General features: G+C 42.7%; 1 protein-coding gene across 3 annotated transcripts in view; it reads left to right on the top strand.

Moving 5' to 3' along the window:
- LOC308293910 (suppressor of tumorigenicity 7 protein homolog) overlaps nt 1–25,200 on the top strand; it is a 68,528-nt gene that overhangs the window by 14,382 nt on the left and 28,946 nt on the right. For all 3 annotated transcript variants that reach the window (XM_080736568.1, XM_080736567.1, XM_080736569.1), the window contains one exon: nt 24,185–24,267. In XM_080736568.1, the coding sequence (XP_080592694.1) occupies nt 24,185–24,267 (83 nt within the window). The remainder of the gene's footprint in view (nt 1–24,184; nt 24,268–25,200) is intronic.

Here is a 25,200-nt window from a genome sequence, read left to right as displayed (position 1 = left end):
CGGCGACTCTGTGGGGGGGGGGGGGAGCATTTCCTCACCGTCTCCCTGCATCCCTCCATCCTTTTATCCCCCATCCCTCTTTCCTCTTCCCTTCCAGTTTTCCCTACGTGAATGTGCTTGTTGTGCGCTTGTGTTTTGTCCCCCAATGACAGACTGCACGATGTGAAAGTCAGGCTCTTCTGTTTTTATATAACGCTCCAATGGCAGCCGCTCGTGATGCAAAAACACTCCATGCTCACTTCTCCTCTACCTCTACCTCCACCTTCATCTCTCTCTCTCTCTCTCTCTCTCTCTCCCTCCCCCCCTCTAATTGCATGCCTCTGTTAATAGACAGTACAGTATGTGTGTGGTTGGTTTGAAGCTCACTGCATGCTGTGTGGGAGCGCGTCAACATGGACGCCTTCACTGGAGCCATGCCGTCCCTCAGTCTCTCTTGTCTGCCTTTGTTGACATTGAAGGTGGACCAAGGAACTCGATCGCTTTCACATGCCGGTGCTAGCCGAGTACAGCAAGTGGCGTGTGCGTGTGTGCGCAAATTGCTTTAAAAATGCGTGTTTCTGTTTATGATGTTGTTGATGATGATGATGCCTCCTCCGCTTGAGGTGATCTGCAGGCAGGCCAATGTTTTCCTGGCAGAAAATCCCTTTCCTTCCATAACATCTACACACACTCACTCACTCAGTCACTGACTCTGCAGAAACTTAAACATACAGGTACTGTATATGCATAAAGCCACCATGGACGATACAAACACACCCACTCATATAGAAACATAACAACACAATACAGTATACAGTAGTAAATCTACAGAAACAAAAACACACACACACACACACACACACACACACACACACACACACACACACACACACACACACACACACTTACTTCCCCGACCCCAAACCTTTTTTGTTGATGATGATTTGTTTGTGGCTGCCTGGTCAGAACTTGTTTTTTGGGCATTTTTATGATTCCGATCAGTGTGTAGAGACTGGAAACCAAGGACTGAGACGAGATGGAGGTTAGATTCAAACCTGGGTGCTCGCGCTCCCTAGGAGTATATGGTCTGTGCACTAACTGGCTGAGCCACCAGTCATCCCCGTAACTTTCTTTTTCCAAGTTGAGGATCACAGTGTTCACCCACACTGGCAGAGAAACCTGTTCAGTTCCTGTCTTGTTTAGTTGCCATAGCGTGTGAGAGCCTTCCTCAAAGCCGGCTGAATCAGAGGCGAAACGATTTATCGAAGATTTATCTAATTCAACTTTGGACATGTAATTGGTTTAGTCATATATCATCACTTACAACTAAACTAAAATGTGAATGTTGTCTTTGTTCCATTATAAAATGAAAGATTAGCCTTTTGATGACTGCTGGATAAACTTATTCATCAATTACAAGATGTATTTTTGGCTCTGATATGTTTCGTACTTTACAAACCTTACTGACAATCATGTAATCAATGGCCTAAAGTGCATATATTGGTCTGTATGGCATGGATTAATTGAACAATAGAAAAACATAATTTACAGATTATGTTATTAAGGGTATGTTTAAGGGATTATGAAATTGATCATGCAGCCTTAGTCTGAATGTGATCTTGGCTTAGAAAAAGCTCATTTTAAGTGAATGGGATTTTACTCTTGTGGAACTTAGACCCATTTTACTGTTAGTGGATTTCCATTAGTCTGTGGCTCGGTCACAAAGCTACTCTGTGCCCCTTGTTATTCTGGAAACCCTTTCCAAACTTTTGGGTCAAGGGTCAAACCTGTTACTCCCATAGATAAAAAATAATAGAGCTGTCAACATGCCACAGGACACATTTTAGTTTGGAAATTGAAGAATTTGACCTACTTTCGGGCTGTAGTCAGGTTCTTCGTGCAATTCTCTTGTTCTGATCATAGCAGAGCTTGTTCTGGTGTAAAATAAAATTTGAGACGTGGGTGTTTGGACAAATTTACTGTACTCTAGTCTGGACATCTGGACAAATTCACAATCGTGCATGTTTTCCAGTTCTGTCCTCGTGTTGCTCATTGAGGAATGGTTGACCATCTGTAACTTGCATAACCTGCCTTCAACTTTGTCTTGAGGTACCACAGTGTCATTTGATGAAAATATGTGAAAATATATGCATTGTATTGTATTGTAAATGTATTTATTTGTGTGTTTGCTATAGGCAACGCACTATTGTAGTCGGTCCGATAATCTGTCGCCAGCAAAGTGAACCTGTGTTTTGTTTTTGAGTGATGCTATCCGGGTTGTAAGGCTGCACAACAGAAAAGTTAAGCTTTTGGTGCATGTTTGATGCTTTACACACTGTTGTCAATATATATCATCAATATATATATTATAAATGGTAAGATGGAAGGGCGGAGGGACCAGCATTCCTGGTGATGCCAGTGGTGATGTCAGCGGAGTTTGGTATATAAGCCCATTCCTGGTAATGCCAATGAGGCAAGCAGAGCGCACCTCATGGTGAGCTCTGCTGGCGCACAAGTAGGCACATACTGTATATGGCCTACTTGTGCACAAGACGGAAGTTGGCACCTCGACAGAGTGCAGTTCTAGCTTTTAGATTGCTTTCAGAGGCATATATCTGTAGAACAGATTTTTGTTCTTCAGGATGTGTTTGGCAGCAGCGCATCCAGCCATGTAGATAACAGTATGGACATTCATTCATATATTCGTGAAGTCTGATCGCTTCAGTCAGCAAGTAGCATAACAATGAATGTAAAGGAATGTCGAGGACTGTGGTTCACTGACAACAGGGCTACACAGCTGACACGTATGGCACCAGGACAACAGGTTGTTGCATGCAAGTCATGCTTTGGGGTTTAGACTATACATGTAGTAGGCATGCCTTACTACATGTAATTCATTCAATCATACATTGAACCAGGCTAATATGAATCATGATTATACCAGCCATCATGGACGATAGACAAGCAGTGATTGGTACAGCAGCAATCAGCGATCAGTGACCAGTCTGTGAAATTAACTAGCTTGTTGCCAAATGCTGATATGTTTTGATTCTGTATGGTAAAACTACCCACTTTGATAGGGGATCATCCAATCAATGGTCTATTCTATTTTATATTCCTGCTTGGCTTAAGTCATGACATAATGCCAGTGACTTAATGCAGAACAAATTGGACACTGAAAATAACTTTTAACTGAAGTGGTCAGGAATGGATTTGTGTGTTCATACATCGCTAACCCAGCTGCACTGGTTGCTGTGGAAACAACATGCATGCATGCTGTTGGTGCCTTTTTCCAATACAATATGGAAACCAAAACGGTGAGCCACAAATGATGAATGGAGATCATGTATTCGCTTGCCGTGCCATAGAGAAATCTGGCCGTGAAGCAGGACTCCAAAAAGGTTGATATCTGCGTGTTTTGTGCTGCCGACTGTTAGGTCCAGCAGCAAGAGGTATGGTACTGTCCTAAACAGTCTCTGCCAGACTGAGACATATCTCTTGAAATCATGTGGTAAACACAGTTGGGCTCTGGGCTGCCAGTCTCATCGTAGCCAAAGTGTTCAGTAGTGCTGCTGACAAACTTGCCAGCATTAGCTGAGGGCTGCTTGCAATTTTCCTCACACCAAGGAAATGCTGTATTTTAAACTGTAGGCCTATGTTGGAGATAACAAATGGCTCATATATAAAGATATTTCCTCATTAAGCATATACTGTACATAGGTACCATGTAATATGTGGACCTCATAGAAAATGTTCCTGCTTGTATCCATGTCAGACACAATAAGGGGTGCGTACTGCTTAGCGCTATTCTGAGGTCCCCTTGTTTCGAGGTCCCAGTTGTCCGAGGCTAACTTGCCGACACTGGTGAATGCTAACCTGCCGACGCTGGTGAATGCTAACCCTAAGCCTAAACCTTAACCCTAATCCTAACCGGACTACTGCTGGGACCTCGAAAACAACGGGACCTCGGAATATCGAGATTTTGCCCACAATACGCAGCCATGTTCATTATTAGACTGGGAAATGACCACCGGGGGGAAAGCCACTAAAGCGTTTTCTCTGGATTGTCTACTACTCTACTGGCAACTGTGCCAAGTAACAAAGCCAGCGTTCAGAGCGGAGCCCCTATTGTGCTTTTTTCTTTTTTTTTTAAGATTTGTTTTTGGGCTTTTTATGCCTTTATTTGATAGGATAGTAGACTGACAGGAAATGGGGAGAGAGATGGGGAATGACATGTGGCAAAGGTCATCCGGATCGGGAATCGAACCGGCGACGCCAGCAGGCAATGCATCATAGCCTAATATGTGGTATGCGCCTCGACCACTAGGCCAGCGGGCACCCCCCCATTGTGCTTTTAACTCATTTAGTGCCACCCCTTTCACCACTAGAGGGCGCCCAGTGGCCATAGAAAATCCCATAGAGATATGCTGGTATATGCAGAAGCCCTGCAGCCATGACTTGCCTGAACACTTTCCTTTGTGCATGTACAGGAAGAGGATGAAGTTAGCTTGAAGTTAGCTATTGGCTACCAAGCATTTTAGAAGCCTTATTTTCGTCAACTTAGCCATGATTAAACCTTGCACACCTCATGCATGGGAAAAAAACAGAGAAGAATGAGCTCTAAAAAATCCAATGCAATCCTGGATTGCATTGGAGTGGATTTGTGCAGTTTGTTCACAGCTTTCAAACAAAAAAATCCGATTGGAAATCCGTTCAGGCATTCTTGAGATAATCGCCATTATGTTTTACATGTTATGTAAACAAACATGGCTGCCCTGTATGTTAGATGGGGTTGTATGGGGGTGGAACATGCAAAATCGCGATTGAAATCATGTTCACTAGATTTGATGGGGTCCCAAAAAAAAATTAAAAAACATTTTTTTTCAATTTTTTTTTTTTTTTTTTTTTTTATATCCCGAACTAGTTCGGGATAGGCACTCTGGGATGCGATAATATATCCCGAACTAATTCGGGATAGGCACTCAATGAGTTAAGAAACAATCAGAAATGTTTAAATCGCATCCAAACTGAAATTACAAATAGATGAATTAACACTTTCAGTGTGCACCAGCAACAAGGCAGCTTTATGAAGAACAAGGCAAGCGTTATCGCTTAAACATACACACATATATTACACACACACACACACACACACACACACACACACACACACACACACACACACACACACACACACACACACACCTGGCTAATTTCTCTGACATTTGACCTGAGTGGCCATCCCCTCCACAGACGCCACATGCCCCGCCCCCCACTTCTCTCTTGTCAGCTTTCCAATCCATAAACACACAGCTTGGGGTTATTATTGGCTCCTGGTACCACTCTCACTCCTGCTCCATTGGCTGGTGCAGCGTAGAGGTTGCCATGAGGAAAGAGCTTATGAATCGGCAGTTGCAGAAGAAAGCTGATGCCCAGCCAAGGCTGTTGGTTGGTGGACACGTTTGGAATATGTTCCTTTTCATTAGCTCTTCTTATTTGTACGTTTGATGGTATGGCTAATCAAATCCTCCTCTGGAGAAGATTAATAGACCATTCTAAATGTTAGCTTGTTCCTAAATCAGCATCTTTCCGTGGACACAGCCCCTAAATGTGCAGCTCTGTTGTGTGCTGCTGCTAGTGATTAACTTACTATTACAGTAGCTGTAAAAAAATAAATTGTTCTGTTAGAGTGAACGGAGTTGTCGCCGCTCTCCCTTTCCATCACACAATAGGACCAGCTGAATGGCAAAAACAGTGCTAGCTACCTTTTGTAAAGAAATCTGGGTTATTCCTCCAAATATTGATTCGAACTCTTCCTATATTGATGTTAAAGTACTGTTTTACTTTTCTTAGCATTATTTGTGGTCTGAAAACCTTTTCTCTCTTTTTTTAACCATTTGTCAATTTCTGTAAATATACTCTAAATAGCATTTTCATTTTGGAGAAATTGCATCAGAGAGAAAATGATTTCTGGTTTGCAGTGGTCTTTCCAATTCTTTCCGGAGCTGTTATATTATGAGTCTGGACAGACAGATATAAACTGCAGCTGGTTGGGGGAGGCATACAACCGCGATGCATCATTTCTTTCTTATTTCTAGTGTTTGCTGGGGTGTGACGGGAAGACAGAGAGGGAATATGACATACAGTATAATAAAGGTCACTGGAATACATGACAGGTTTGTGGGCCCGCTTTGCCCCTCCTGAACCACCCAGCCCGTAACCCCCCCTCCCCCTTGCTGCTATTGATGATTTTCTTTTTTTCTCAGCATGTGACAGTGTTTTTTTTGGAGACACTAGCTGATGTCTCACCTAGGGATAGGACGATACGCGATTTTATCGTGATAAAAAACACTCACGATTATCGTATCGTGGAGATTTAATTTATCGTGATATCGTCCTCCGTCATGAACTGGGATCAATTCACTTTTTATTTGCCGAGCTGCATATCCGGTACCACTTGTCTTAAACTCTCTAGAATTGGTAAAAGGTACGTATAATATACGTACTTGATACAGTCTTTTTTCACTCTCTATCAAATGTCTTTGCCAAAAAATTGTGAGCTTGTAGATCTGCTATTCTTTGGCAAATGTAACTTCCACCCCAGGATAATGGATTTTGATCATCGCCATAATATCGTAAATCACGATTTATTTTGTCACAATAATCGTGATATGACATTTTCATATCGTCCCATCCCTAGTCTCACCACTGGCATCTGTGGGCCGGGGAGAGGACCAGCATCAGGGAACGTATGAAAATCCCAGTGGCATTTATTAGACAAAACCTTTTTTTTTTTGTGCAAGATGGAGTGGTATTGATTGGTTAACTTCTGCGTGCATCTGTCCCCTGCTTCAGTAAGCAAATCTGGAGAGAAGTGAACACTGAACACCACACCGTAGACTGCACTATTTTGTCTGAGATGAAATATATAGGATAGCCTGCAGCACACCTATGGAAAAGGGATGAGTTTGTTGAAACTAGCCCTTACCCGTTCAAAGATATGAGCTCCAAAATGATGTGCAGTGTGTGGGTTATGGGATGTGCACTGTGCATACAGTATATGAGGGATGGAAAGTAACTTTAACTGGTGCTTGCATGATAATATGTAGGAGCATCAATGTAAGAATTAAATACCCGTTTCGTTTAATGGCTACCCCCCCCCCCCCCTCCCCCCCCCCCCCCCCAGCCCGCCCGCCCACCCGCCCACCCGCCTGCGCACACACCCGCCTGCCTGCACACACACACACACACACACACACACACACACACACACACACACACACACACACACACACACACACACACAGAGAGAGAGCTGGTTAAACATGTTGCCTCATGCTAGATGCAGAATAGATGTGCCTCAAGCTAGATGCAGAATAGATAGTAGATACACCATAAAAATGCTAATATACAGTATATGATTTGTGAAAGTGACAAACGGGCTTCACAGTTATGTTAGGTGTGTTCATATGCTAATGGTGATGCGATTTCAGATCAATTGCTCCAGCCACTGAGGAGAAACGCTGTGACAGACAGACAGACACTCACTCACTCACTCACTCACTCACTCAGACATTCGCAAAATTATAGTATAGATGAAAACGCAAACGCCAAGTGAAGGCCCATTTTGAGTCAGAAGATTGCTGCAGGCTATAGCTGGGTTGTATGATTCAGGCATTATACATTTTTGCCAGACCCAGGGGGTCGGCCTACATAAGGCTTTGTCGGTCGGTCTGTCGGTCGGTCTGTCGGTCTGTCGGTCCCTCTTTTCCTCCTCTGCCTGTCCCTCTTTTCCTCTGCTCATCTGCCCCTCCCTTCCCTTGCTGGGCTGATTGCCTTGAGTGCCGTCACCTGTACAGGACCAGCTGAGTTGAGTTGGCTGACGAGCTGCTGACACTATAAATTCCTCAGCCCATCTCCAAGCTCACAAACATTTCCAGCTGCTCAGCCTATACAATCCTGTGTGTTCATGTGTTAGTTCAGTGCCATACTAGTGAAAACAGCCGATCTACAAGCTCACTACGCTTTGTTGCTGAGACTATAAAATCCTGTGTGTTCATGTGTTAGTTCAGTGCCATACTAGTTTTCATTGCGGGTCTGGCACGTCCAGGTGACCTGGTCTAGTTTACTACCTTGTCAGTTGCCATTATTATGTTCGTTACCGTATGCTCCTTTTTATGTCATTCTTAAGTAGGCAAGTCGCCACTCGCCACACAAAAAAACATCAGTTGAGAATATGAGGTGTCACACCACTAACCAAGGGAGTTGTAACTTGTAAGTTTGTCTATGACGCCACTCCATCAGGCCTTTTTATTGTAATGTTTTAAACAGACCGTAAGATCAGTCACTTAAGCATCATACCAGATGTTCTGGATGACGCCTGTCCGGCTTATTCATTTATATTAGTGAAGAAGAGCTCTTTTCTGAAAATGTTCGTTTTGACCAAAGACTACAACTACTTTGGACGGCAAGTCGGCAACCTGCTGTGTCTCTGTTGCTATGGAAACCATGTTGTGTGTTAAGGGAGCGGACAAAAAAAAACGGAGGGGGGATGGCTTTGGGTTTCTGTGGTAACTGCTGACTACAGCTATTTTTGTCTCATGAAGAGCTCAGACGGGTGGCCAGGAAAGGCGTCAAGAGAACCAGGGAGAGCTTATTTGAGCTGAAGGCAAATCTTCCAAAATTACTTTTCTTTTTGTTAGAAGCTTTGCTTTCACCCTGTCCAAAGTGTCCATATGGATGATGAATCTACCGTTGATTGTTCTCACCCACCACATTTGGATATTGTAATGTTGCAAATTGGATATCATTTCACGGAACTTCCTTCATATTTAACCAGACAGTTTCATATATGAATAAATACAAGCATAGTATATGTAGAATATGTATAACATTATTCATGACAAAATTATCTATTTCACTTATTGCATTCTTTAAAAGGATGTGTTAGCATCTCAACGTTTTTACATTGAAAAACTAGCTTGTTTGACTCTGCACTTGAGACTAATTGAGTGATGTCTTGTCATAATCTCAAGGCTGCATCTGCTCCCGGCTACATTGAAACCACATTCTTACAACTGAATAAAGCGTCACAAGCACTAAAGAATGTGTCTAGCGCAGCTAGGGAAAGTGAATAACGACCATGATCTGATTACCTACTGCTTTTTGAGTGGCCTTCTCCCCCTAAAAGAAATTGCGTTTGAGTGCCAGTAGGATATTTATCACAAGGGGGGAAAAAATGCAGTTTGAATGTATTCTGTCTTTTTCTTTTGCTCAAGATATAAAGAAAGGGTTATGATGCTCTACTTTATTAGCCTTCAGTTGGACTGCTTTGACAGAACTAAGCCACAACCCCTTCAAGCCCCTTAGAGAGCCACAAGTGCTTTATTGTGCCGCAGGTTCAGCCCAAGCATATTACTTGCAGACGAGACCTCAGCCATTTCAGAAACAAACTCCAGCAAATATCTTGTTGTCATCTTCCCTGTCTGCTATTCAACAAATGAAGCAGCTGGCAGGCGCTTTGCTGCTGCTATCCATAATGCCAAGCACTACATAGCCCATGCCAGCAGTAATAGAACTGAGATGACTGCAGCTACTTGGCCTCCCATACCACGGGAGCTGAAGTCATTCGGTGGCGTCAGGCCTGCATTACTGCGGTGCAGAACAGGACATAGTAGAACCCCCCCCCCCATCAAAATACATGGATACATTACATAATAAAACATAAACAGTGGCCACTAGAGCGCTACTGAGCAAATCGGGTACCACCTAAATGTGCACAAGCACGGGGTCATTTTGAAAGCCTGTAACACTAGAACACTAAACGGCTGAAATAAAACCCAGATGTAAACTTTGAAGCAAAGTAAACATGTCTAGAAGAGCATGTGTGCGTGTGTGTGTCCCATAACCCACTGGAGGATCAGCACCCAAATTCCTGCCAGTAAGCCAAATAATAAATCCCCAGATATTTTGAACATATTGAGAACCTTATTTTTGATTGTAACAGCGGTGCTAACCGCTCCTACGTCTGGCTTTGTTTGTAGGTCCCTATATGTCCGTATCAGTGTCCGTTTGAGCACGGAACTCCATGTATGGAGATTACTAACGTCACGGATAGAACTGCCCATAAGCCGCTCACTTCACACAGGTGCGACTTTTTTGAATATCTTTCACAAGACTGTGAAAGATATGGAACGTCGGCCATTGTGTTGCGCAGTAGCCTGAACCAATCAAAAAAATAAATCATAAAAAGTGTTTGGGGAACGGGAGTCGGACATGGCCGCGAAACCTCGCTCAAATCGAAACTCTGCGAGTGAATATAGGAGGGGTGGTTAGGACGGTCTCATTGAAACGACTGTATTTTAATGAGATTTCGTCGCTCATTGTCGCGTTGCTGGCAGTGCGGATGGGCTGTTAGACGTTAATATTTACACCCATGTTCCCAGTTGATCAAATAGTACTTAATCATTAAAGCTAGCTTTGTGTGGAGATTTTGTCGTTGTAGGAAACAGGCTGGTTGGACATAAGTGTTGTTTAATGCTGCTGGGGCAGTATGGCTGCTGGGTTGGTACGTATATATATTGCTTTGATTGAAGCCTACTGTATGACGAATTGACGATATTACCGTCCACAACGCATATCAATAAACATGAGTTCAATGTGACCACTGATAATGGATGGTATTGTCATGAATGTGGTTGGCATTTCCATTGATTAGATGTAAAGAGTACTTAGACGCTAACCATATAAACCAACAATTTGAGTTGCTGAGTAGGAGCCTTTATTAGTCATGTAGATAAATTGAGCACTCTGCTGTGTACAGATGAGGTGTGGAATGAATATATCAGTGCCTGGCACACGTCCCGAGCCCCCATCATTATGTTTTGCTAGGCTGATGATGAAGAGAGAGTTTTTTTGTGTAGCTTGCATAATGAGCCGGAATGTAGTTAACAGTATGGCTGCACGATAAGACTAAATACTCTGCTGCTTTACAGCTCTTCTAGCTGATGCATTACTTTATGTTATGATGTAGGCCTACTTTTCGACATTTTTGGGTCTACATATCCGTCTATGTGGTTTGAAAACGCTTTGACAGTTGTTCCACAACAGGAAATGTTTTTTTTTTTCTTCTCTTGACTGGTAAGCCGCAGGTGCTGGCAAATGTCTACATTGACCAACTTCTCTTCAGTATTTTAGTTGCCTGCTTGATTTGCACAGGCGCTCAGGACACTAAATTGAAATTCCACAGTTAATGAACCATTGTAAGTATTTCAGTACTTGCCAGCCAAAACTGACATTTATCCTCCAGCTAATGCTTCCTTACCTGCTAAACTCGCTTGAAACTTTGAAACTGAAATGACTTTCACAATTGGCTAATGGACATTTCCCTGTTTGTGTTTTATCTCTTGAGGCAGTCCTGTCGTCCATGTTTAGTCACTGCCTGGCTCAGTGATTGAACTGAATAGAATTTAAGATGGACAAATGGCCATATTGCTGTTTTTGCAATATCTGAGCTGCCTTCATTCATACTGCAGTATCAATATGAATGTAACATATGTAACATATTGCTGACCCCTAGACAACAGGATCCTCCCCACTGTCTCCTGAGGAGCAATAGAATCAAAGCTTAGCCTGCTGCCGCAGGCGCACTTTGCAGTCGGTGTGGATGAGACTAAAATCAGCTAAATACCTGAGATGTAAATGTGAGGTGGATTGTTATATAGGTCAGTGGTTCTCAACCTGTGGGTCGGGACCCCCAGAGGGGTCCCCAAACTATTTTGGGTAGGTCCCCAGATGATTAACTTAATGTGCAACATTGTTTTCTCAATCAACAGTAAACAAACAAACATAAGGTTTAAGTTTATATGCACATTTTTAAAGTGACTATTTAAGGACTTTTTAATATCTCTAAAATGACAAATTAATCATTGACCAAATTGTCAAATATTAGAGGCAGAAATTGTGAAAATAGACGATCTACATGCTCACAACGCCTCGCAATAGAACCGTGTTATACAAAATGTAATGCCTCAACTCTTAGTTCTCATCAGGGTGGGGGGGGGGGTCACCAGTTAAAATATGATTATTTTGGGGGTTGCGGCCTGAAAAGGTTGAGAACCCCTGATATGGGTGAAAGAGCTGGGAGCTTGTATTGACGGAGACCCGCCGGGTCTCTGATGAATCCGATCGGTTCAGCAGGAAGAACCTCGTTGTGAAAATGACCACCACATTCGTCATCATCATGTTAAAACGCTAACAGACACAGATATAGCTAACCTTGTCAGCCATTTAATTTGGCTGCCAGGCCTCCTCTGGCTCTCTAAGCTGGAGCGTGGGGGGGGGGGGGGGGGGGGGGGGGAAGGTTGGTCTTAGCCTGAAGGTTAAGAGAGGAGAGTGCTTTTGACCGGTAGGTCATTAGTTCACATCCAAGGACCTGCTAGGGTGAATGTGGTAGCGGGCAAATGAAGGACACACTGCTAATACGCTGCCCTTTGGCAAAGGCAAGGCATGTAATCGCTACTTAACTTCAATGGCATTATTTAATAGCCAGCAGTTGGAAAGTGATTGGCGTGTTGCTCCGTTAGCCCGTGGTTGTACTGAGCAAGCTCCCTGTTGCCTTCTGTTGGAACTGCTTTGAATATGAAGCAGGGAGAAAACATGTTCAACAAACATTTACTCGATGGTAAGGAACAAAAGGTTACAAAAAAAACAACAGCTTGAACAGATTATTATGGACATAGAGATGTTGCTATTCTTAATCACTTGCTTGTTATTGTTGACACGGTGCTGAGGAACAAAGATCGAATATCATTCCTCTTATGTGCTTGTAAAAAGAGAATAATGGTATATTATGGTCTGCCTCTCCAGACTGGGTTGAGGAACCTCCATCACACACTTAACGCTGGGGTCATTGAGCTGTGGGGTGTTACCATGGTTACCTTTCAGGAGGAGGTTAAGGAAGGGTGAGTGCCCCACCCCCTAATTAAAATCCAGGTTATTGATTGGTCGGGGCAGGCGACCACACGCACGCACACACACGCACACACACACACACACACACACACACACACACACACACACACACACACACACACACACACACACACACACACACACACACACTCTCTCACTTAACTGCAGAGAAAGGAGAACAGAGCTGAAATGTCTTGCCGTCATTCACATACAAGCAACCAATTAGAAGCCAGACTCAACACATCCTGGTAGTATAGTAGGTGGTGGGCCCCTGACACCAAACTAATATATAAAAAAATACATCCCACATGCTGTCTTAGCTCTCTACAAAAATAACACAGCATTTGAGTGAGGCATCAAGTATTAACACACGAAAACACAAGGTACTGGCGTGGCGTGGTGGCGTGGTGGTCTCACAGTCAGTCTGGATGTGTAGAGAGAGGAATGGATGGTGAGTACGACTGTGTGTGTGCATTTCTATACTTCCGAAAGTATATTTAATATTATAGAATTTTAGAAATAGACATCGGTGAGGACTGTGTAGATAATACAAACATATTTCTAGAGTAAGGCTTACTTAGTAAAATGATTCAGGTCAGGGTTATAGGCATGTAGGGGTTATAATGGTCTTGGTAATGGTCTCAGTTCAATGGTCTGCTTGTTGGTGAATGCAACATTCATGACAGTAGTGCACCGTGTGTACAGGTTTATTTGTCCGTGAATAAATGTATTGGTGTGTTACTTAACTTAATCCTTGCTTACTGATGTCAGCTAGTAGGTCTGGGGTTGTTTACTGGTAGTGAGTCTCAAGGTTGTTGAGTTGCAATGTCTGTGATGTTGGTACATCTTAGGGACCCGAATACAGATGGATCCAGTATTTAAATGATCTTTTTATAATGTTTTCAGGCTCTAAGTTTGGGGTTACAAATGAATGCTGAATGCCAAACAATGGGGGGGGGGGGGGGGGGGAGCTATTTATAAAAATTGCAGTCCTAAAAATGATTGTCAGTGGGGTGGTTTGATGTGTGTAGAAGGCTAGCTGTGTGCAGTCTATTCTTTCTTCTGTGCTAATGGTCTTTGCATTGTGTACAGCAGGTGTCCTGTACACTGGCTTGATATTCATGGACTGTACCGTTTGCTCAGCATGTGGGCGGGGGCCTCCTGGCACAGTGTGTTTGTACATGGTGGGGATGGGACGATGTGAACATCTCATGTCATGATTATTGTGACAAAAGTAATCGCGATTTACGATATTTATCGCGATAATCAAAATCCATAATCCTGGGGCCGAACATTTGCCAAAAAATAGCCGATCTACAAGCTCACAACGCGTCGCGTGTGAGCTTGTAGGTCGGCTATTTTTTTGCAAAGACATTTGATAGAGAGTGAAAAAAGACGTATATCATAAGTACCTTTTACCAATTATAGAGGGTTTAAGTGTTACTGGATATGCAGCTCGGCAAGTAAAAGGTGAATTGATCTGAATGTTAAAAAAGAAAATGTTATCCATTATTTGGTCTTCTCCTGTGATATAATGCCCACCTCAACACAACTCTGTTCTTTTGTTTACCTGTTTTTTTAATTATTTTAATTTCTTTCCTTTACTTTTCTCTTTCATGATTGTATGTGCCTTTCTCATATCTGTATGTTTATTGATGATAATACAAAATAAGTTAAAAAAAAAAGTGGGGGGCGCCCGCTGGCCTGGTGGTCAAGGCTATGATGCCTGCTGGCGTCGCCGGTTCGATTCCCGATCCGGACGACCTTTGCCACATGTCATTCCCCATCTCTCTCCCCATTTCCTGTCAGTCTACTATCCTGTCAAATAAAGGCATAAAAGCCCCAAAACAAATCTTTAAAAAAAAAAAAAAAGTGAATTGATCCCAGTGCATGACGGAGGACAATATCACGATAAATTAAATCTACACAATACGATTATCGTGAGTGGGTTTTTTTTTGTTAGTTTTTGTAACAATTTGTTTTTGGGCTTTTTATGCCTTTATTCGATAGGACAGTAGACTGACAGGAAATGGGGAGAGAGATGGGGAGTGACATGCGGCAAAGGTCGTCCGGATCGGGAATCGAACCGTCGCCGCCGTCAGGCATCAATGCCTATTTGATATGCGCCTGGACCATTAGGCCAGTGGCGCCCCATCATGAGTGTTTCTTATCACGATAAACGTTAATATCGCTTATCGTCCCATCCCTCGTACATGGTGCGTGTTTGTGAGTGTGTTTGTATTATCTGTATGTGTGAATGTTTGTTAGCGTGGGGAGAAAAATGTATTGTGTGTTGTGTGTTCAGAGCATCCTGGTTGTTTATATATGGTCATTTGTGCCTCTGTGTTTGTATTGTTTATGTTGTGCTTTTGCTAATTTGTGTTTGTGTGTAGGCCCTGATTGTTTTCGCGTGTGCCTAAGTTACGCATATGTACAGTAGGTGACTGCACTGCACTGCACTGGTTGCTTGGTGACTGTTCTGCTGGCCCTTTTTAAGTTAGTGGTGTTGTCTGTGAGCATGTGCACACATCAGTTTGTATGCAGGAGATGTTAACAGCCATCTGATAGCTGTGTTTACACACCGTTTATGAGCTGTAGAGACCTGCCTCTGAGCACACACTGTCGTTACCGTAAAATGATTGCTGTGTTCCAATTCCAGACTACATACAATGTTCTGTACACGAGGGGTGCAGCAGTTAATCAATCTAATCCATCTAATCAATTATAAAACGTATATCATTTTGCAAGGGGAAAAAAAAAAAATATATATATATATATATATTTTTTTTTTCCCTTAACTTTTTTTCATAGGCGTCAAACATTTTCAAAAATAGCTCATCTATAATCTCATGTCTGTGACACATGAGTTTGTATCTGCTTTATTTTTGCAATTCTTTTGTGCAACACTGTTGTATAATGAAGCATAAAGTAGGGTTTTGGTGGTTAATCAGTTGAATCAATTCAAATTTGTTCATGTCGATTGATTTAAAAAATAAAACTAATAGAAATAATCTCACTTCAAGATTAATTGAAAGGAAATAACCTATAGTCGCAGCCCTACAGTACACTGTAAAATCCTGAGTGTTATTTAACTCTGAAAGTGAATCGTAGTAGAACCACTGCTCCTTTACATAGAAAGGATTCATTTGAGTTAAGCTTGCTCTGGGTATCTATCTAGTAACAGTAGACACCTCCTAGTTGCCTCCCCAGGGAGGCACGTCCAGCTGGAGGCCACAGGGCAGACCAGGTGGAGGGGTTCTAACTCCATGCTGGCCTGGGTCTGCCCTGGAACTCCCAGTCACTCTCAGAACCAGGGGCGTCACAAGGGGGGGAAAAGTGGGACTGAGTTACTAGGGCCCAGGGTGGAGGGGCCTAGCTATTGAAAAATAGCAGATATACAAGCTCACAGCGTGGCACTGAGTGCCGTGCTGTGAGCTTGTAGATCTGCAATTTTTGAAAACTTGTGCAAATCTTTGAATATACCGGTATATATTTTTTAAGCAAACATTTGTAACTCAAATTTTGCTTCTGGGGCGACTGGGGGGGGGGGGGGGGGGGGGGTCCCTGGAACTAAATATTTTGAAAACCTTAGAAGGATTTGAAATATACAAAGACTTGCACAAATTTTCACGATTCTTCAAAAATAGTAGATCTACAAGCTCGCAGCGTGGCTGCGCTGTGAGCTTGTATCTCTGCTATTCTTCAATAGTTAAAGCACAAAATAATGCGTCGTCATGCGTTCCAAGTCTAAATGGGTTAAACCCCCTCCTCCTATGAAGAACATTCATGGGGGGCCCGCAGTGAATCCTTGTACCCACCCAGGGCCCAGAATTTGGTGCGACACCCCTGCTCAGAAGTGGCTAACATGGCCAGCAGAAGGACCCTGAGGCCCCCTGCTGGAACTGCTACCTCTGCAGTCTGAATTTGGCTAAGAGATGGATGGGTGGATGGAAGGAGACCATTTGGGTTGGATTTGTACACTCTTTGAGTTGCAAATGGATAAGTGTTTCCCACCTGAGATTGGGAGGTCTGGGTTCAATCCCCGGCCGGATCATAACCAAAGTCTATACAAATGGGAACCGATGCCTCCCTGCTTGTCAGTGAGTGCAACGTTCATGACAGTAGTGCACTGTGTGCAGGTTTATTTGTCTGTGAATAAATGTATTGGTGTGTTTACTTACTTACTCCTTACTGACTGATGTCAGCTAGTATGTCTGGGGTTGTTTACCGGTAGCGAGTGTCAAGGTTGTTGAGAGTTGCAATGTCTGTGATGTTGGTACTCAGGGACCCGAATGCAGATGGATCCAGTATTTAAATCTTCTTTTTATAATGTTCATGGTCAGTAGACAACCTAATCCTTCCCTGCATACTAGTACACTCACACTGGTGGGTCTCTCTCTTTCTCACAGTTATATCTCTCTTTCTCTCTGTCCATTAAAGTTACTGTATAGTGGTGGGTGGGACAGGTGCAACGATGGATCAATATGACCCTTAGAACTCCCATCAACCCCATTTACATACCCATTAAAAGCACACTCACATTCACATTAGGGCTGCCTGCAACTATAGATAATTTTTATTAGCGACTACTTAGCGATTACTAGCGCATTTTCAATTCAGTCCAGTCTAGGGGCACTACTGAAACTGAATTGGTCCGAAAAATATACAACAATGGCATCATAGCAATGCCATCATGCACGATCTACAAGCTCACAACGCGTCACATATTACATCTGCTATTTTTTACATTTACATGTTTTGGGTGGAAACAGTGAAATGCAGTCAAATTGATCATCTATTTTATAATGTATTATTGATTAAATTGATTTGTTTTATTAACTGTTGCACCCCCCTAATTCACATTCACCTGTGTAATTGTTGGAGAGGAATAGTCAAATGGATGACATTCATACAGCACTTTGTTTGCATTCACTCAGCCACAGCACAGGCAGTCATGCAAGGTATGAACCTGCTCATCGGAAGCAATTAAGTGTCTTCTTGTCAAGGACACTTTGACTTGACTTTGACTCGATGCCAGGAGGAGAGAATCGGGAACCTTACAATGCCCAGACAACCGCTATACCTCCTGAGTCATTGCCAGCACAATCACAACGCTTGAACACACACACACACACACACACACACACACACACACACACACACACACACACACACACACACACACACACACACACATTGGCCAGCGCTGCGTACTTCCTGTGTGACTAAAGGTCAGGGCAGGTATTAAAGCCAAATGGGGTGTGGTTGTGTACCATCAATCACAGCTCAGCTCATCAGGCCCACACACACATCTCAGACATGGTCGCTGAGCCAGACTGGCAGGCGTCTACTGTAGCAGTACCCTGTTTAGTTGTATATATACTAGGGCTGTCACAATTATTACTTAATCGTCTAATCGTGATTATTTGACATTATCGCAATTATTTTGTCATAATCGTCATAATCGTGAATGTTGAAAAATGTCCGAAATAGTGGAAATAGCAGATCTACAAGCTCACAACGCGTCGCATCGCGACGCGTTGTGAGCTTGTAGATCGGCTATTTCCACTATCAAAGTTATTTTTTAAGTAGTAAGTTGTCAAATATGTCAGTCATTTCTTTGTATATTTAGGTTATGTGTCATATCTACCATGTACAACTTCAAAGCCTAAAAGCCAAACAGAAATGTACGACAAAAACACAATTAAATCGTTAATCGCCAATTATTTGAGTGACAATTAATCGTCATGTAAATTGTCATATCATGACAGCCCTAATATATACGCGTGTGTGACGGGTTGATACTAAGGTCTCAGAGGTAGTGATGGAGCTCGTTAATATTTATTGATAATGAGCACCTTATCGATCCTGCTTATTGAGCCGTGCTTTTATCGACCGCTATTGAGCGTTATCTAATATTTTGTGGAAAGACGTGAGACGACAAATTCTGAACAGAACTGGTATCTTTTATTATTGGCCAGTTGTTGTTGTGACTGTGAGTTTATGGCTGACCACCATCTATGATGACAATTGACAATTGACAAAAGTAACACATATTATCAGTAAATATCATTAAAACAATCATTCATTAGTGTTAAATGGCTTTATATTATGGATAGTACTGTAATAATGTCTTGATTGACTCTTGTTTAAACATGACGCCATGGTCCTATGCTCGATAACAAGCTTGATAAGCCCAAAGCTTATTGATACCGGGTACACAATAAATGTGTTATCGAGTTTGTAGCGGGCCCTTGTTTTGAGCTCCATCCCTACTCAGAGGCACTTGCCCGTCGGGCAAGTACAGGTCATGTTCTACTTGCCCAACGGTCATGTCCATTATAAAATGATACAGTAGGTAAGATTTTAATCACCACTCAATTTAACACTTATTTCTTACACTTACTTTCTGGGGCTGTGCGATAAATGTCATACTGCACCTCAATACCAAATACCTTCATAGCAATGATTGATTGATGATTGAATATGTCTATGGTTACACTTTCACACAAACGGCACATTATAGGTAAACAGTGCTCTTATTTTACACTCCACAGACCAGAAGAGAGTGTCAATGCCTGCCTTAGATTCGAGGGTCGCAGTTTGTTTGCACTACGAACCAAACGGTACTCTGTAGTCTTTTGTTTACGTGAAGGTGGTATGAAGGCAGACTCAGGATGCAGAGGATGTAGCCAAAGGTGAATATTTATGTGCACCGTGGCACTCGACAACTTGTTAACTTAAAAAGAACAAACGTGAAATGGAGCTCCATAGCTCCAGGTGAACAGGAGCAGCACAAAACTGCACGCTGACATCCAAATGTCATGGCACACATCTACACTGAACTCCTGATACACTCATAGCGAGTCAACACACGCACGCACGCACGCACGCACGCACGCACGCACGCGCACACACACACACACACACACACACACACACACGTTTGAAGCAGCTCACCCATGAGATCAAACCCCACTGCTTATATAGGGTGTTCAATTCTAACCTAGACTGCTTCTTCCTGACTATATAAGAAAAGGGTGAGAATACGTTACATTCTCTTTCTCTGCACTGTACACCGTACACACTCACTCTCACTCTCTCTCTCTCTCTCTCTCTCGTCAAGTACTCTACAGACTATACAGCATAGATGCACTCTGACCAACTGTAAGTAATAAAAAAGATAAGTCATTGTAGCAGCCAAAAGAGCACAGTAATTGCGAAGCTCTGTTACAGTAAAATGTACATTTAGATCTGCTGTGGGAGACGAGACAGACTGGTTGTGAGGGTGTGAGTGTGCATTTTATCATTCGTGTGCCCGAAGGGCAACACACTGTAGTTCTGGGGAAACTTTGTTTTCACTAGATAAACTCACTAGATAAACTTTGGACATTGATGGGAGCCAGATGCAATTGGAAATCAAAGGAAAACATTTTGAGGAGTGCTGCTAGCTCGAGTGTTGGTTGAGCTTCACAAGTTAACTTTTTATATTAACCACTTGAACCCTAAACGTCCATATTCGGAGAACTTTAGCCAAAAATAGCAGATCTACATGTGAGCTTGTAGATCTGCTATTTTCGGCAAAGAGGTTTGGTGTAGAGGGAAAAAAAGAGCAGACTAAGTACAGAGTGAAAGGTCAAGTTTATTAAGTATTGACAGTTCAAGTGGTTACAAATCTGATAACACAAATTGACATGAATCAAAAATACACGATGATTGTGCTGTCAAACGATATGGAATATATTATGGAATCTGGGGGTCCCTGCTTCATCTCTCTCTCAACTAAGGGGTTCTTGGCTTGAAAACATTGAAGACCCCTGGTCTAGGGGGAGTGAGTGAGTGGGGAGTGAGTGAGTGGGGAGTGAGTGAGTGTGTCAGTGCATTGTGATGGAGGTCAGGTACACAGGTAAAATCCTCAAGTGTTAATTGCAGCACTAAGTGTGAATGCAGCATCAGAGAGTGGTCCTGGCTCCTGTCTAGCTTGGATGGATATAGCAGTGTCTCTCAACTGTGCCCCATGGCACCTAGAGACTGCTGCTAGATTACCGCTGTACCTGCCTGCTACAGTATTTGCCTGTATTCATCTGGTCTGAAATTAGACTGTGATTAAACAGCGAGAACCAGCGGTAGAAGATTTAAGGAGTGTAATAATCACTGTGGTCAGGCATTAACGGTTTCTCAATGAATAAACCCATTTAGGCCTAGAATTATTGAATGCTTTAACCAGTGAAAAATAGCAGATATACAAGCTCACAGCGCGGCACCGAGTGCCGCGCTGCGAGCTTGTAGATCTGCTATTTTTGAAAAAGTCGTAAAAATGTGTGCAAATCTTTGAATATATGTATTTTCAAAGCGAACGTTTGTAACTCAAATTTTGCTTCTGGGTGGTCCCTGGAACTAGATATTTTGAAATGGGGGTCCGTGGCCAAATAAATATCATTTTGGGGGTCCTTCACATGAAAAGGTTTGAGCACCACTGACATAGTAGTCTCTCAAGAACAGACTAACTGAGCTCCAGTTAAGTGAAAAGGACCTTTTCTTTGACGATGGCTGGCCAGATTGCTGACATAGAAACATAGGGTTTTTCAAAAAAATCTTAGAAGGATTCAAAAGACACTTATAGAATCGGTTCAAAATTCCAATTTTCGCGATTTTTCAAAAATAGCAGATCTACAAGCTCGCAGCGCGGCACTCGGTGCCGCGCTGTGAGCTTGTATATCTGCTATTTTTTTTATATTTAAAGCATAAAATATTGCGTCATAATGTGTTCAGGCCTAAATGGGATAAGGCATAGAACACTAATGCTGCCTTCATTCAGCTGGGGAGACGTAGTGGGGAGAGACATCATCGTGCACCTGAGAGGTTGCAGGTTCAATGCCCATGGGCTCATTAGGACTATTACTTTCCCACTAAGACACTCGTAGGAGTCCAGGGCTGTTCGGATATGAAAGCACTCTCCGCGCAGCCTCGATATGCGATGATATTAGAGGGAATTAAAGACATGATATGCGTAGGTGCTTAAAAAAAAAGATTATGCACACATTTCACCTTGCTTGTAACTGCCTGTGTTCTGTCTACCTGCTCTCGGCTTCATTAGCACACATTGTACGACTATAGACGCACGCACGCACGCACGCACACACACAGTAATTAGGAATGTGTTTCATAATTAGGACTTGATTTTCCTGTTAAACAATGAGTCACACAAGGTCAGCCGGGTTGCGGTGGTAGGGACTAGGGCTGTCACAATTATGACATTTTACATGACGTTTAATTGTCACTCAAATAATTGTGATTAGCGTTGTTAGCGATAATAATTGTTATTATTTAATTGTGTTTTTGTCGTTGACAATTACATTTCTGTTTGGCTTGTAGGCTTTGAAGTTGCACATGGCAGATATGACACATGACCTAAATATACAAAGAAATTACTGACACATTTGACAATACTACAACCTCCTACAAACCACAACCTCTGCCCCTGATTTCTCACATGGCCCATAGCGCCACCATGAGGTTGCTTTTTGCAGACAACATTATGCGACCTGACAGTGCTTTACCTTAATACTCTTTGGTAACACCGTTGTATTTACCTGTATTAACTCCAAATGAACTAGAGTTGGTATAAATGATCAGATCAACATGTTTGTCCAGTGATAATGGCTTGATGGCGGTGGTTGAACCATGCGCTTGTCTCTTCATTGGCCGTCACACTGTAGTGGCCTCTCATTGGCAGAGACTGGCAGCAGCTGTTAGCTCTATTTCACCACTCAACCAAGTCGTGGCTTCTCCATATAAAAGGCCCTCTCTCTCTCTCTCTGGGGAGAGGTCCCTCTCCACTGAATAGCTTCCCAGCTGCAACTGTGTGTGTGTGTGTGTGTGTGTGTGTGTGTGTGTGTGTGTGTGTGTGTGTGTGTGTGTGTGTGTGTGTGTGTGTGTGTGTGTGTGTGTGTGTGTGTGTGTGTGTGTGTGTGTGTGTGTGTGTGTGTGTGTGTGTGTGTGTGTGTGTGTGTGTGTGTGTGTGTGTGCGCTTGTTTTTATTACTTTGTGGGGACCACATGTCCCCACAAAGATAGTAGAATTGGAGAAATAGACATTGTGGGGACAAAAAGTTGGTCCCCACAAGGGTTAGGTTTAGGGGTTAGGTTTAGGGATAGGTTAGGGTAAGGCCACAGAAAATTAATGGAAGTCTATGTAATGTCCCCACAAGGTAGGCGCGCAAGCCTCTGTGTGTGTGTGTGTGTGTGTGTGCGTGTGCGTGCGCACTTATGGGTGTGTTGTCACTGTTGTGTGATTTGTGCATGTGAAGGCAAGTGTGTATGCTTGCATGCAGGTTTGTGTATGGAATTGTGATGATGTGTGTAATTTTCTGTTGAGAAGGGAGTCATAAGTGACGAGTTTGTCTCTGGCTGGCTCTCTGTCATGTAGGCAGCATCATTAGTTTTTCATAGATTTCATATGAAAATCATAGTTATCGTGGCATGTGATTGCCAAACACACACAGTGTCAAATTTTGGATTAAAAACTTTGCCGGTACAAAAGGGCAAAGTAGAGTTGGATTCTATGTATTCAGGTCTCCCAATATGCTGGTTGTGAACACACTAGATATGTTGTATTGACCTGGCATTGGTTCCAATTCGCCAGGTAATTGTCAAAGGCAAATATATAATTTGTTTTGATTGATTCCACATTTTGGTTGTATAGCAGAAGAACGAGTTTGCTCCTTTGTTTGAGTTGACTTTGGGTTGAACGTGATCTGTGGCACTGCCTCTGGTGTTGTAATTGTGGACGTCCTTAACGTTTATAAAGTATTTTGCCAGGTACATGGGTATCTTAGTAGTGTAGTGTATCTTGTACACCAGGCCCATTGCAAGTTGCTGTACTCTGTCATCTACTCTGAGCCACCCCACTCTTAACTGGTGAGTAGTGGTGAGGTGAGTCTGATAGGGAAGGTTAAGCTGTTTTGGGCTGTTTGGAGCTTAGTTTTCAGGGCTCGTGGGGCGTTCACTGTTCACTGACTGTACAACAAAAACAACGTATTACCTGACACAGTCTGCCAGGGACGTAGAGTAAGACTGATACTGTATTAACCATATCTGCATGGATCTTTAAGAAAGCCAGCCAACTGACACTGTGGTGAGGACGTCCTGTCCAACCTAGGTAGATTAGGATGTGAGGTATTTGAGAGGAAGCGCTAACCGTACTGTTACTTCTCCCTGTCTTGTCTCCACAGTAAGCATGTTTCTCAACACTCTGACCCCCAAGTTCTACGTGGCTCTGACCGGGACCTCCTCTCTCATATCGGGGCTCATACTGGTGAGTCACCCACAATGCAACACCTCAAACCACCATTGATATTTCATCGTTCATTCAGAATAATCTATCAAAGATATTGATGTTGAGCTCTTCTGACGCCATGGTCATTGATACTGTACATCTGGGTCCCAGTCTGTACAATAACCAGTGAAGAACCTTTACAGGCTGTCCTATTTCCAACAGAATCAAATGGCATTGTTCTAAAGCGCTTAATGGAGGAATGTTTAAGAGTGTGGTTGCGGGCGGTTATTACAAGGCAAGACTGCAATGTTGCTACAGCAGTGGTTCTCTAATGCAGTGGTTCTCAATCTTCAGATTCCAGGGGTCCACACTCCACAGCAAAATTAATTAATATGGCATTAAAATTTGTTTTTAACCACTTATCACCCAATATACATCATCTATTTGAAAATAGACAGATCTACAAGCTCATGTGTAATGAATACTGTTGCTAATTTGTAATACTGAGATACTTTAGGGTACCAACTACTTTTACTCTTCGTCCCATGTTGGACATAAGGCTTTGACCATTTTCCTCCATCGGGACCTGTCTGAGATACTGTAATGAATACGTTTTTATTATTTGTTTATTTATAAGGTCTTATCTTTAAACCTTGTCATGGAAAATCATTTGCACAAGTCATAACCCATGTCATTAATGGTTCATAGATAGCGCAGTGTGCCTGGAATCACTGCCTGTTAGAATTTGAATGTGTTATTTTTAAGGTCCGGTCTGAACTTCAACATGCCTGGGGAAAAATGCTTACATTTGCCTATTGGTGTAGATATCTATTCAAATTATCTGATGATGTGTTTGCACAAAACAACCTATTTCCATTTAGCATTCAGTGACAGCAAAATACTTAATCTCCCTTTCAAAGTGACAGGCTGACAGCGGTCACCGGTCGGTATTTTAAAATAGCTACCATCTCC

This window comes from Nannobrachium achirus, assembly GCF_963921795.1.
Source record: "Nannobrachium achirus genome assembly, chromosome: 11".
NCBI classification, from domain to species: Eukaryota; Metazoa; Chordata; class Actinopteri; order Myctophiformes; family Myctophidae; genus Nannobrachium; species Nannobrachium achirus.
The sequence above is the reverse complement of the archived record's forward strand: the minus strand, read 5'-3'. Positions and strand labels throughout refer to the sequence as shown.